Consider the following 11,422-nt stretch of genomic DNA (forward strand, 5'->3'; position numbering starts at 1 on the left):
ATAAAAAAACTTATAAATATTTATACTTAATTATTTAATTTATTATTCTTTTATAACATTATATTTTATGTAAATGCTAAACATCCTGAATCAAAATGCCAGAAAATCAAAATATAAAAATATTTAATATATATATATATATTATAATTTTTTTTAGAGATCTAAGTAGTCTAGACCGTCATTTCAAGGCATTAAATCTTAAGCAGCTTTTTCTTTTATGTTTTTAGACTTGCTGTGGGTGTCGAAAAAATGTAATTTTTTTATTTAATATTATGATTTCTATTTTTTTATATTATTTTTATAAAAAGTATGGATTCACTTATTCTTTGTACAATTAATTCTTAAAATTTAAAAATAATATAAAATAAAATTAAAGTTAAATCCAAACACGACCTAAACCGGTTCAGTCTGGTTCGCGGGTGGAACCGTGAAGTTGGTTACAGTAGTCAAGTGAAAATTGGAGCGCCATCAAACTCGTTCTGCAAGCACAGGAAAAGAAAATGAGTTCAGAAAACCCTAGAAAATGGAGATTCACATGGGAGGCTCAATCTCACTCACCAACTCTCAAATTATTACTCTTTGATTCACAAACAAAACCTTCAATTCAGTGCAATAACCTCCGAGTCAATCTAAACCTCTCACAGTCTCACCTTCTTCTGACTTGGATTGATGAAAATACAGATGAATTCTCACTTAAGGTCCCAATTCCTAAGGTGTTGATTGACCCAGATTGTCCATTCAGTTTTAGAGCTTTGGATGATCACATCGAAGCTAAGCTCGTGTTGCTTCTTCCAGTTGATCACCCTATCTTTACTAACTTGAGTTTGGTTGATGATGGAGAGAGCAATGATGTTTTGGACTGCTTAAAACCACTTTATATGGACTCTGGTAAGCTTATTTACCGAAAATTGTATTGGGTTTCACTGCATTTCATGTTGTGTAATTGATTATTGTATCTGGGTTCATTGCATTTCCTACTTATACAAAATGGTTCTTATTTTAGGCCTTCACATTATGTTAGTTACCTTGTGCACAGATCTGAAGAGTTTATCTTCCATGGAAGAAGTGCACTTTTACTGCAGAAGTTGCTCAACTAGATTGACCGCAAATCCCCTTAGGTAATGTCATCAACTTTTATTCTTTTGTTTCTTTTCTTTAACTATGTGTATTTCTGAGCTTCTTATAATTTTCTAAGCTTCCCTAAAATTTTAGTAAAAATCGGCATTAGGAAATTTCACGGTTGTTTTTCATGTTTGCGTGTTGAACTTTAATGACAGACGTACGATGATTGTGTAGAAGAGTAGTGGGACTTTTATATGTGGTGCTGTGAGTAGTTAGCTTGCACTTAAATTTTTTATATCACTTCAATATTTTCGTTTTACCTCTTCCTATCCTCTAAATTTCAGTTCATATGTAGACATTTTGTGGAATTGCCATCAGTTAACTGGCGAGAGACAGCGGACAATTGGTTTGGAGCTTGCTGTTGTTCATTTGGAGGTATAAGTGAGAAGCTGGTCAATAGGTATGCAGATGCCTATACATGTGCAAAAGGTGTTTGCTTGTTAAGTCCTCCAGCTGTTACTCTTTGCAAAGATGATCTTGTAGAGTGCAAATTTGTAGATTGTGATGGAATACAAAGGAATGAATCCAGAAAGGAATATTCTGGTCCGATTGGTTTGAGTGAAGAAAGCATGCTATATCGTGGATCTAATCCTAAAATTGATGCAAGTTGTGATAATAAGAACGATAGTGAGAGTGTTCTTGATCTTGATATTAATGGGACATTGAGGTCTCAACATATCAATTCTAACAACCTTTCTGAAAACGTGAAATGTGAAGTCAAGGAGGAAGAACCTGATGCTAATAGATTATTTTGTGTGCCATCAGCATTGGATCTTTCTGAAAATGTGGCATCAAGACCTGGATGTTGCAATTCAATGCATCATGCACTAGATGATGTTGAAGTAAGCACACATGAGGTACATCAGCCTTCATTGTTGGGCCAGATAACTAGAAAAGCTAAGGAGAACATGGCAAATAGAAGATCTATTCTTAATGGGTTTCTTGGAGGTGTTTTTATGGCTAGATCCTATAATCTTTCTATGGATGTCCAGTGGAAACAATTTGTCTGTCCCCAGTGCTCCACTCTTCTTGGAGCTTATCCTTGCGCTGATGATGATGTGCCTCTAGATGATGGAGTTAGACTCTTTAAGTGTTATCTTTCCACTTCTTTGCCAGTTGGTGGATCAGCTGATTTGTTCAGGTAAGCAATCGCCGAGCTGCAATTTATCCTTACATGTAACCTATTTGTGCATAATCAAATTTTCTTTCATAAAACAAATGACCAAAAAGATGCTTGCTTTGGCATGCTATTAAGTTTTTTTTTTTTTCTTTGTTCAATTTATCCGACCCTTTTTTATTTACCCATTATGAAAATTATTTTGAATATTAAAAATAATTATGGCGGTTAAGTAAAACAGTAAATAATGTGCATGTAAAACCTGCCCATGTAGCAAGCTCAATGGGAAATTTCTTCATTTTTTTCCCTTTATATTGCTTTGCAATGCTAATAATGTAAAATATATTATAATTTTCCCTTAATATTTTATATATCAAACATTCAACCTCCAGAAGAATATCTATATCTTCTAGAAGGAAACAGTGAAAATGACTTTCGGTGAATGTATATTAGCATTGTAAAGCAGTAAAACGCGTTTTTAGGTTAATTCAACTCAATATGTAAACGCCTGTAAAGAATATCACTCTCTCTCACTAAGTTAATCGCAATTTTCACTAATGTTAAAATATACAGCCAGACTTGTTAAAATTAAAACAATTGAACAAAGTTGCACAAGTATGGAAATGTCCATTTGCCCTATATATGGTCTTTTGCCTTTTTGGTTTCTGATATCATATGCTATATTTTTACCAGTCAGCTAAATGTTTGTGTTTAGTGTGTCATTCAATTGTTTTTTTAGAAGGATCCTTTTGAGTGGCAAATAATAGTTCAAAGTTTGGGTTTGGTTTTTCTTTTGGCAACATCCAACCAGTGACGCAATGGTTACATGGGACTGTAATTATGAGACAAAAGACACTCTTATCTCTTTTCTCCATTTGAAAAATGCTAGGTTAATTTACTTTTCACTTCCATGTTTATTCCTGCGTCCAAGACTCTTGCAGCTTGTTGACTTTTTCTTTTTCAACTTTGAGCATGTTACAAAATGTCCTTAAGCTATGAAATGAGTTAGTAAAAGCATTTTGGAGTCTTTGGGTACTTTCATAATGAAGTGGATGCACGCATTCAAGGTAAATACTAAACAGATTAGAGCTTTGTTCTGTCCAGTGCCTTGTTCCTGATATGGTCTAGTTGTTTTAGGATTCTGAGATACTGCTGTGTTTGTGGCCTTGGATTTATTATCATACATATTAAGTAAAAACTTGTTTCTTTGATAATGAAATTTATGGTAGATACATACAGCTGATACAAGGATAATCCATTTAAGTTTCAGAGAATTGATAGTTTCGAAAATAATAGTTGGTCTTTTTCATGTTTATGAGTGACCCTGATGACAAGAATTGACATTGCATTATGGGCCAAAGTTCTGCACTTGTGTCAGTTGAGCAGGATTACTATAATATTGGTAACCTTGATGAAAAAAAAATATGGCAGATTGTGCAACCACAATTGTTTTTCATAAAGCATAAGGGTGTCTTCTCTGTTTTTTTTTTTTTTCCTTTACACATTTATGATATGTAGGAAACTGGTCCTTTGTCTCCCTTGCTCCTTCCCTCTCTGTAATTAATGCCTTGCCATATTATTTTCATTTCCACTACACTGTGGATTGATGCTAGAATTAGAAAACCCAATGGAACAATTAAATTGGGTCTTAGGTTCATATTTTAGTTTTGGCTATTGTGTTTTTGAGTTCTATATACAATTTAGTTTCACTTATTATGGACAGGAAATATAATTTGGAGAAAATGTTCACAAATCAACTAGTAGAAAGTGCAAAAGACGAATTGTCATTCCGGACTGTAGTGAGGGATTTGACAACCAAAAACCCAATGCTGCAAGTAGTTCTCGTAAATCCAAATTCATGGTATTGTACTGGTAGCTGCGAAGATGCCCAGTGCAGTGTTGAGTCGGTATCAAAATTAGAACTGCGACCCATCATCAAGCTTCTGTTTTCTAACTGTAGCAACAATAAAGAATCGCAATTGAGGTTAGTGAGCTCTGCTCTTGTTTGTTGGCCTACTATTTCCTAGTATCTGAATTGACCTCTCTGCATACATAGGAGTTGTCTTGTCAATGCATATGTAATGCATGTATATGTGCATATACAAAAGTAAATGGTTGTTTGACGAGGAAGATAAATCCTTCTTGTGACTAATGTCTCGTTCCATTTTCCCCATGTAATAATAATAATCATGTTAACACCCATATAAACGTATGAAACTTCAGCAACGATAATATATCGCTGTTTTCCTCCCACCTCTTTTTTTTTTTGGCGGTGGGGATAAGTGAAGTCAAAAAATGATTTAATGCCTTTATTCTGGTGTTCAATCTAATAAACTTTAGTTAAAAGAACATTTATGTTGTCATGTGCAGGGTGTTACAGGATTGGGTATCAAAGAATCAAGCAGATGAGTTTTTCATGCTGCCTCAACTAATAGAAAAGCTGACTGAAACCATGACATCGGCAAAGAATCTACTTCCACCTTCTTGTACTTTCTTCCAGAATTTATCCTTATCATTCATGCTGAGGTAAAGGAGAGCTATTTGTGATAGCTCTGAACTTTTCATTAATGGGATGTACTGGGAAAGCCCGTGAGATAATTTAAACTGGATTGCTAGAACGCTCATATTTGAGTTATTGGTAAATGATTGCATTCCATCTTTCATCATGTAGACTAATCTCTTTTGTTATTATTATTGAAGTATTACCCTTTGTAACTGGATGATTGATGAGCTAGCTTCTGGATGTGGAGAAGTTGAGAAGACTGTTATTTCTTTTGATGGGCAGAGAAACATTTATACATATAAAAGTTGCTTCATGCAGGGTACTTGGGAAATGCGAGCGGAAAAGTGACACTCTTCTGTTAATTAATTAATTTAATACTATATTGAAGATTGTATTCTGTGATGGGGGAAGAAGGTTGGAACATAGTGGAGGTGGAGTCATTGCAATACTATTTATTTATGTAATAACAATAGTTTTTCTTTTGTCCTAAACTCAAAGCCAGTTTCAACTCTGGCATATCTGACACTCAGAAAATGCTACAAGCTTGATTCCAGGAAAATTACAAGCGGGACCCATCTAAGAAAATTTGGACCAACAGATCAGAGAAATGACAGGGAAAGGTGATATGAGAAATGACATTATCCATAAAAGCCAAACTGTCTTTCAAGTAAGATACACACATCTCTCTTCAATCTTCTCCTTATTGTGCTTCTCAACCAGTTTCACATCACCCTTTCCAAGCATTATAATTTCCTGTTTTATAACCTCTTCTTCACCTTTTTTATCCTGCAATTCATCCTCAACTTGATGACCCTTCTTATTAATTAACTCAATGAGACTGTCAAGTGCCACCTGAGGGTCATCACATTTCATAAGTTGCTGTGCTACTTCTGCTGGAGTAATAGCTACACTTTCAATTAGATCTCCAATGCATTTGAAAAGAAGATGATCTTTGATCCCAAGATAAGTAGCTGCAAGCTTTCTGAATCCTGCAGGAGTACAGTGTCCCATGTAGATGTGGACATCCATGCGTCCTGGGCGAAGCAATGCTGGGTCTAACTTGTCTTTGTAGTTAGTGGTAAAGATTATTATTCTTTCATCTCCACAGCTTGACCATAGCCCATCAATGAAATTCAACAAGCCTGATAAAGTCACCTGTGTTGCCCAAATGAAACCATTAATTGAAGAGAAAACATTAAGAATTGGGGAATCATAACAATAATAGCAGGCGAAATGCATATCTATTCATCAATTTAACATCTTGACTTTGAACATAATTTAATAGATATTTTATTTTTTTTTATAATATGTAAACACTTTTTGACATGTCGCTTCAATATGTCAATATGTACTATTTATAAGTATTAAATTATAACTAAAACATGAAAATTACATGTCTATTAGATTAAATAAAAATTAAAAATATTTAAAATTTTATGAAAATAGATTTTATGTATTTATTAGATTAAATTAAAAATTATAAAATTAAAATAAATTACTAAAATTTAGATGTTTAAACTATAATATTTTATTTATTAATTAAAAGCAGTGGATGACTTGAAAAGAAAAGGTAAGAAATACATCGAATGAGTCCAATACACTAATAATTTAAAATTGCATTCTTCTTTAGTGGGTAGAATAGAAGTTCAATTTTGCTTCCTAACCGCCACATGCTGACATGGAAAAACTTATTAAAAAGAAAACAGAAAGCATTAATGCCCATAAAAGATGGCTAAGAAAACCAAAGGCATAAAGTTGGCACATCGGAATAAGTAATATATTACCAGTATATTATCCTTAACTGAGAAGTTTACAGAGGCTTCCTACTGTTGACTATGTTTTGAGTTGGTCTGACTCTTACTAATGGACACATGAAGAAACATGACAACATGAATAGCTTTATCCGCTACATGAAAAGATTAGTGTGCAGACCAATAAAAAAAAGAAAAAACAAAGTTCAGAGAAGAAACAGGAGAGAAAGTCAGCAGAAACTTGTGTGAGATGCAGTATTTTGTCAGTCAGAATGACCATTAATGAAACTAGGAAGTGTACAGAAACAGAGCATAAAACAGGGGAGCTCTGTTTTCACAGATATAAGCAATTTCTTCAAAAAGGGGCATAAATCAATCAGTGAAGCAATTAAAATTTCATAAGCTTACCCCAGGATCAAGAGAAACTTTATTATCAGAACGGTCGCGATCATCCTCTTCCTCTTCACCATTGTGATGGCTGATGCGAGCACGAGAGCGCGAAGACTTGGTACTACAATCAATATCCTCAATGAGAAGAATGGAGCGGTTAGTGGTGGAAGTAAGTATACGGCGGAGATCACTGTCATTCCTTACACCTTGGAGCTGAAGATCATAGATATGGAATCTCAGATAATTAGCAATAGCAGCAACAAGTGTAGATTTCCCAGTCCCAGGTGGACCATAGAGAAGATACCCTCTTTTCCAAGCTCTCCCAACACTTTGAAAATACTTCCTGCGTTGCATAAACAAGTCAAGGTCTTGGATTATAGAGTCTTTAAGGTCAGGCTCCATAGCTAGAGTTTCAAAAGTTGCAGGATGCTTGAAGACAGTTGATTCCCACACAGACCCTTCATTGTCATAAGTGTAAAGATTAAGTGTCTCACGCATACTCAATATTTCCTCTGCGGTGCTGCAAATGTGAGGCAAATAGCTCGTCAGGATTCTGTCTTTATCTTTTTTGTTGCATTTCAACTCGAAGTGTCGCCTGTTTCGGAGGTAATACTTCTTGGATTCTTTCTCCTGAAGGGTCCATTTCAACTGCATGCCCTCAAACTCATCAACAACTTTAGTGTCCACAGGGATGCCTGGTTTAGGCGGGGCAGTGATATTGTTGCTGTCATTATTGCCAAGAAGAAGGCTTTTCGTGGAGTTGCCGATCTTGGTAGGAAGATAGACCTCGATTGCTCGGAAAGTTTCGTTGTTGACAGCTTGCCATCGATCTTCAATAACGAAAGTGAAGTCTGAGCTGAAATAAGATGAGAAGAGGTCTGACAGATTGTTGGTGAGGAATTCTCTCATGGGTTTCGGGATCATTTCGTTTAGGATTGTACGGATGAGCATAGCCAAAGCTGAGAAGGAAGCGTAGGCTGAAAGTAGAGTGGACATGGAAGGCATTTCTTTAAGCAGAGAAGCCATTTTTGGAAATGAATGAGAAAGAAGAGAGGGATGAAGGGTGAAGCACTGATTCTGTTTTTGAGGATAGAAAAGAATATATATATAGGCAATTGGCATGATGAGTAGGTGAGCATTTCGGTTCGGTCTGAAACCAAACCGAACTACCCAATCCGAATAACCTGAATTATTTATAAAACTAAATTCAACTGAATCTAATAAAATAATAAACTGTATCTCCTCGAAAAAAAAAAACACAAACCAAATGAATCAAAAAATTTGGCCCAATCAAATTAAACTGACCAAACCGAACCAAATCGAATCGATCAAAATGTTAAATCTATTTTAAAAGTTAACATACTAAAATATTTTTTTATTAATTAATAAAAATCTATTTATTTCAGTTTGATTCGATTAAACCAATTTTTCTTTCTAAACTATTAAATTCAATAAAGCAGATTATAAAATAAAACAAACGAACCAATTAGGATGCCTATGTTTTCTTATGCCCTATTAGTTTAACTTGTAGAGCAAGGATTCACTCCTATCACAATCATGATCATTTTGTTAATAAACTCTTTTGCGTTTTCTTAATTATATATAGAAAAGCACTAATGATTTAATAAATAATTAAAAAATTTAAAATCTTTTCTAATTTTAACTTAATTTGAAAAATTAATTATAATTGGTCTCTCTCCCTTATTACTTTATATCTTTAATAATAAGTAACAATTATTAGTACAAAGAGTAAGAAAGTTAAATTATATCAATAATTATTGTTATATTATCACAAATTATAATTTTTTTTAAACCAAAGTGAATAGACTATTAAAAGGGTATAAAAAGAGTGTCGAAAGCGGCACAAGAGCTATTAGTCTTAGGTTCGGAATCGGAAAGCATATTCTTTATAGAATATATTCATTTCAACATTACTTATGCTAATATGAGAAAATGTTAAAAAACGACTAAAGAAAATAACTCTATAAAAAAGATAAATTTTTTTTTTCTTAATACAAAAGAGCGGTGATAGTTTATAAATGACAAATTTAATAATTCTTTTTGTATATTATGTTATTATTTCAGTCACTTATTATGAATATTTATTCGTTAATGCAAATATTATTTATTTATATCTAATAACTTATTATATTTAATTATCTTTTTAGAGTGATTCTAAAGAATAAATTTCAAGCCGTAATATAAGGTAGGGAATGATGTGTATCAATGGGGAGAAATGACGTCATGGAAGTAGAACAAAACAAAGAAGAAAGCCTGCAAGAAAGCAGAGACAAAACGACAAAAGAAAAGACAGGAACATGTGTTTAATAAACATTTGGGAACTCTCGTGGAAACTAAGACGAAACACACACGGATTAGAGAAGCAGAGCATCACAATTTTAGCCAGCCACTTTACTTCAATCCCAACCATCTCCCACTTGGCAAATGCCCACTAAATAACTTGTTCATATTCGAGGCTGGGAATGATTCAAGCTCCTTTCAAATTCTTATAGATAAAAGTTCATCGGAACTCGATATGTATGAGTTAGTTTAATAAACGAAAGTGAATCTAAACCAAATAGATGTGTGATCTAATTTGTAAGAATTTTTTATTTTAATTTCTGAATTTCAATCTATTAATTATATGTTATATATTTGCAAACGTTAAAATTTAAATATTTCGATCATTATCTATTTATATTAATAAAAATTAATCATTTTTTATAGTAAGAGGTTTCTATAGGTATAGAAAAAGAGAAAGAGAGAGAAAGAAAAAGAAAAACAACTTTAAAGGGTGGAATTAATTTACAAATACTGACATCAATCCTACACAGAGTTCACATTTTGATGCAAAAAGAATAATAGAAAGAAAATCTTTACAGTCAAATGCCATTATCACTACAAAGTAATATTTCAAATAAGCTATCATTGTTTGTCTCTCTATGTGCAAGTTCAGGACACATCAATCCCATGTGGCATTGGACCGTCGTTATGAAAAGAAGGAAGAAATTAACATCATATGATTTGGCGTTTTATCTTTATATATAATTTACTATATTAATTTCATATTAAATATAATTTTTTTAATTTTATTAAAAGAATAAATAAAATAATAATTTTTTAGAAGTATCATGATAGTCACTTTAAAACGGTTAATTACTTATAAAATAAATTTATTATTAAAATAAATATCATATAAATATTAAATTATAAAAATTTTAAAATATTAATTTATAAAGTAGTAAAAATATTAAAAGAATAGTATTATTTTGTCATAAAAAATAATCACAGTCCTTTAAATATAAAAACGTATAACGACGAAGTTTATTTTTATTATTTTTATTAAAAATATATATATATTATACACGCATATATAAAATCAAATATTGTATTATTATTATCTAAAGAAATATTTAATACTATATTTATTTGACTAATTAAATTTTAAAAATAAATTTATAATTTATTTTAATCTAAACAATAAAGAGTGTTGGCTCTTAAAAAAATAAAAATAAAAATAAAATTAAAAATTTCAATATGAAAATTATTCGCCTAAAAAATTCAACAAAAAAGCAGCTCTCTATATTTTGGTTTCACTCTAGTAATATTATAATATATTAATTTAAAAAAATTTGAAATTTTGAATTTAAATTTTTATTTTTATATTAAAATTAATAAATTAAAAGAGATGATTGTCTTTATTATATAATTCATAATTTCTTAAGTTATCTGTAAATTAAAGGGAAAAGTAATGGAAAATGGACCTAATCTTCACTCTTTTTTTAAGTACCGCCCTGAACTTTTTCCGTTGCCTTTTACCTTTGTAGAGCCGACCTTGAAAATGTTGGATTTAGGATCAACACTTTATTTATATCCCAAAAAGAAGAAAGCTCAAATAATTTGGTCCAATTGTTGACAATAAAAAAAATTGTAGAAAAGAAAAATGAATGGACACCCTTATTCCCCAATCACGTGAGTGGATTTTACAATATATCTTATATATTTTAATTTTTAATGACTCATCTTTTTAAATCGTATACGATGATATAAGAATTAAAAAATAAAGTCTTATTGCGACTTCAAGAGTAGATCCACACTCACTAGTTATTAGCTCAAAATTCATATAGACTAGAAAAATTAGTACATTCCCACATAGAATTCTATAATTACAATTTAACAATTAGATTGATTTAGTGTTCTTATTATGACCATCTCCGAATTTCCACCTAAGCATCGGGTTGGACTCGGGTTTATAAAAGATTAAAATTGTTCTCAAATTACTTAAAGGTCGATTAGATATAAGTTGCTTTAAATTTATTTATAATAATTTATTAATAAGTAAGTAAAACTCAAGCTAGAGAATTTTCAACGAATTAGATTTATAAGTAATTTATGTATATTTATATTTATGTTTAGATATATAAATTTATAATAATCATTTGGATTAATATTTTTATCGTTGTGTTGTTATTAATTATATATCACATTAAATAATTTAATCATAAATTTATAATAAAATATAGCTAAAGATAAAAACAA

General features: G+C 31.6%; 2 protein-coding genes across 2 annotated transcripts; one reads left to right on the forward strand and one right to left on the reverse strand.

Annotated features, from left to right (window-relative positions):
* Positions 1-364: 364 nt before the first annotated feature.
* Positions 365-4,905, forward strand: LOC8279134. Its single transcript, XM_015720790.2, has 5 exons — positions 365-888; positions 1,037-1,118; positions 1,418-2,263; positions 3,963-4,223; positions 4,610-4,905. The coding sequence occupies exons 1-5, from the start codon at positions 501-503 to the stop codon at positions 4,767-4,769; spliced, it is 1,737 nt and encodes a 578-aa protein (XP_015576276.1). The 5' UTR covers positions 365-500; the 3' UTR covers positions 4,770-4,905.
* Positions 4,906-5,179: 274 nt separating this feature from the next.
* Positions 5,180-7,972, reverse strand: LOC8279133 (AAA-ATPase At1g43910). Its single transcript, XM_002521473.3, has 2 exons — positions 6,902-7,972; positions 5,180-5,897 (listed from the first exon to the last, which is right to left on the reverse strand). Exons 1-2 carry the CDS (start codon positions 7,907-7,909, stop codon positions 5,406-5,408), a joined length of 1,500 nt encoding a protein of 499 aa, XP_002521519.1. The 5' UTR covers positions 7,910-7,972; the 3' UTR covers positions 5,180-5,405.
* Positions 7,973-11,422: the final 3,450 nt, after the last annotated feature.

Source organism: Ricinus communis, chromosome 5 (genome assembly GCF_019578655.1).
Source record: "Ricinus communis isolate WT05 ecotype wild-type chromosome 5, ASM1957865v1, whole genome shotgun sequence".
In the NCBI taxonomy this organism is placed as follows: domain Eukaryota; kingdom Viridiplantae; phylum Streptophyta; class Magnoliopsida; order Malpighiales; family Euphorbiaceae; genus Ricinus; species Ricinus communis.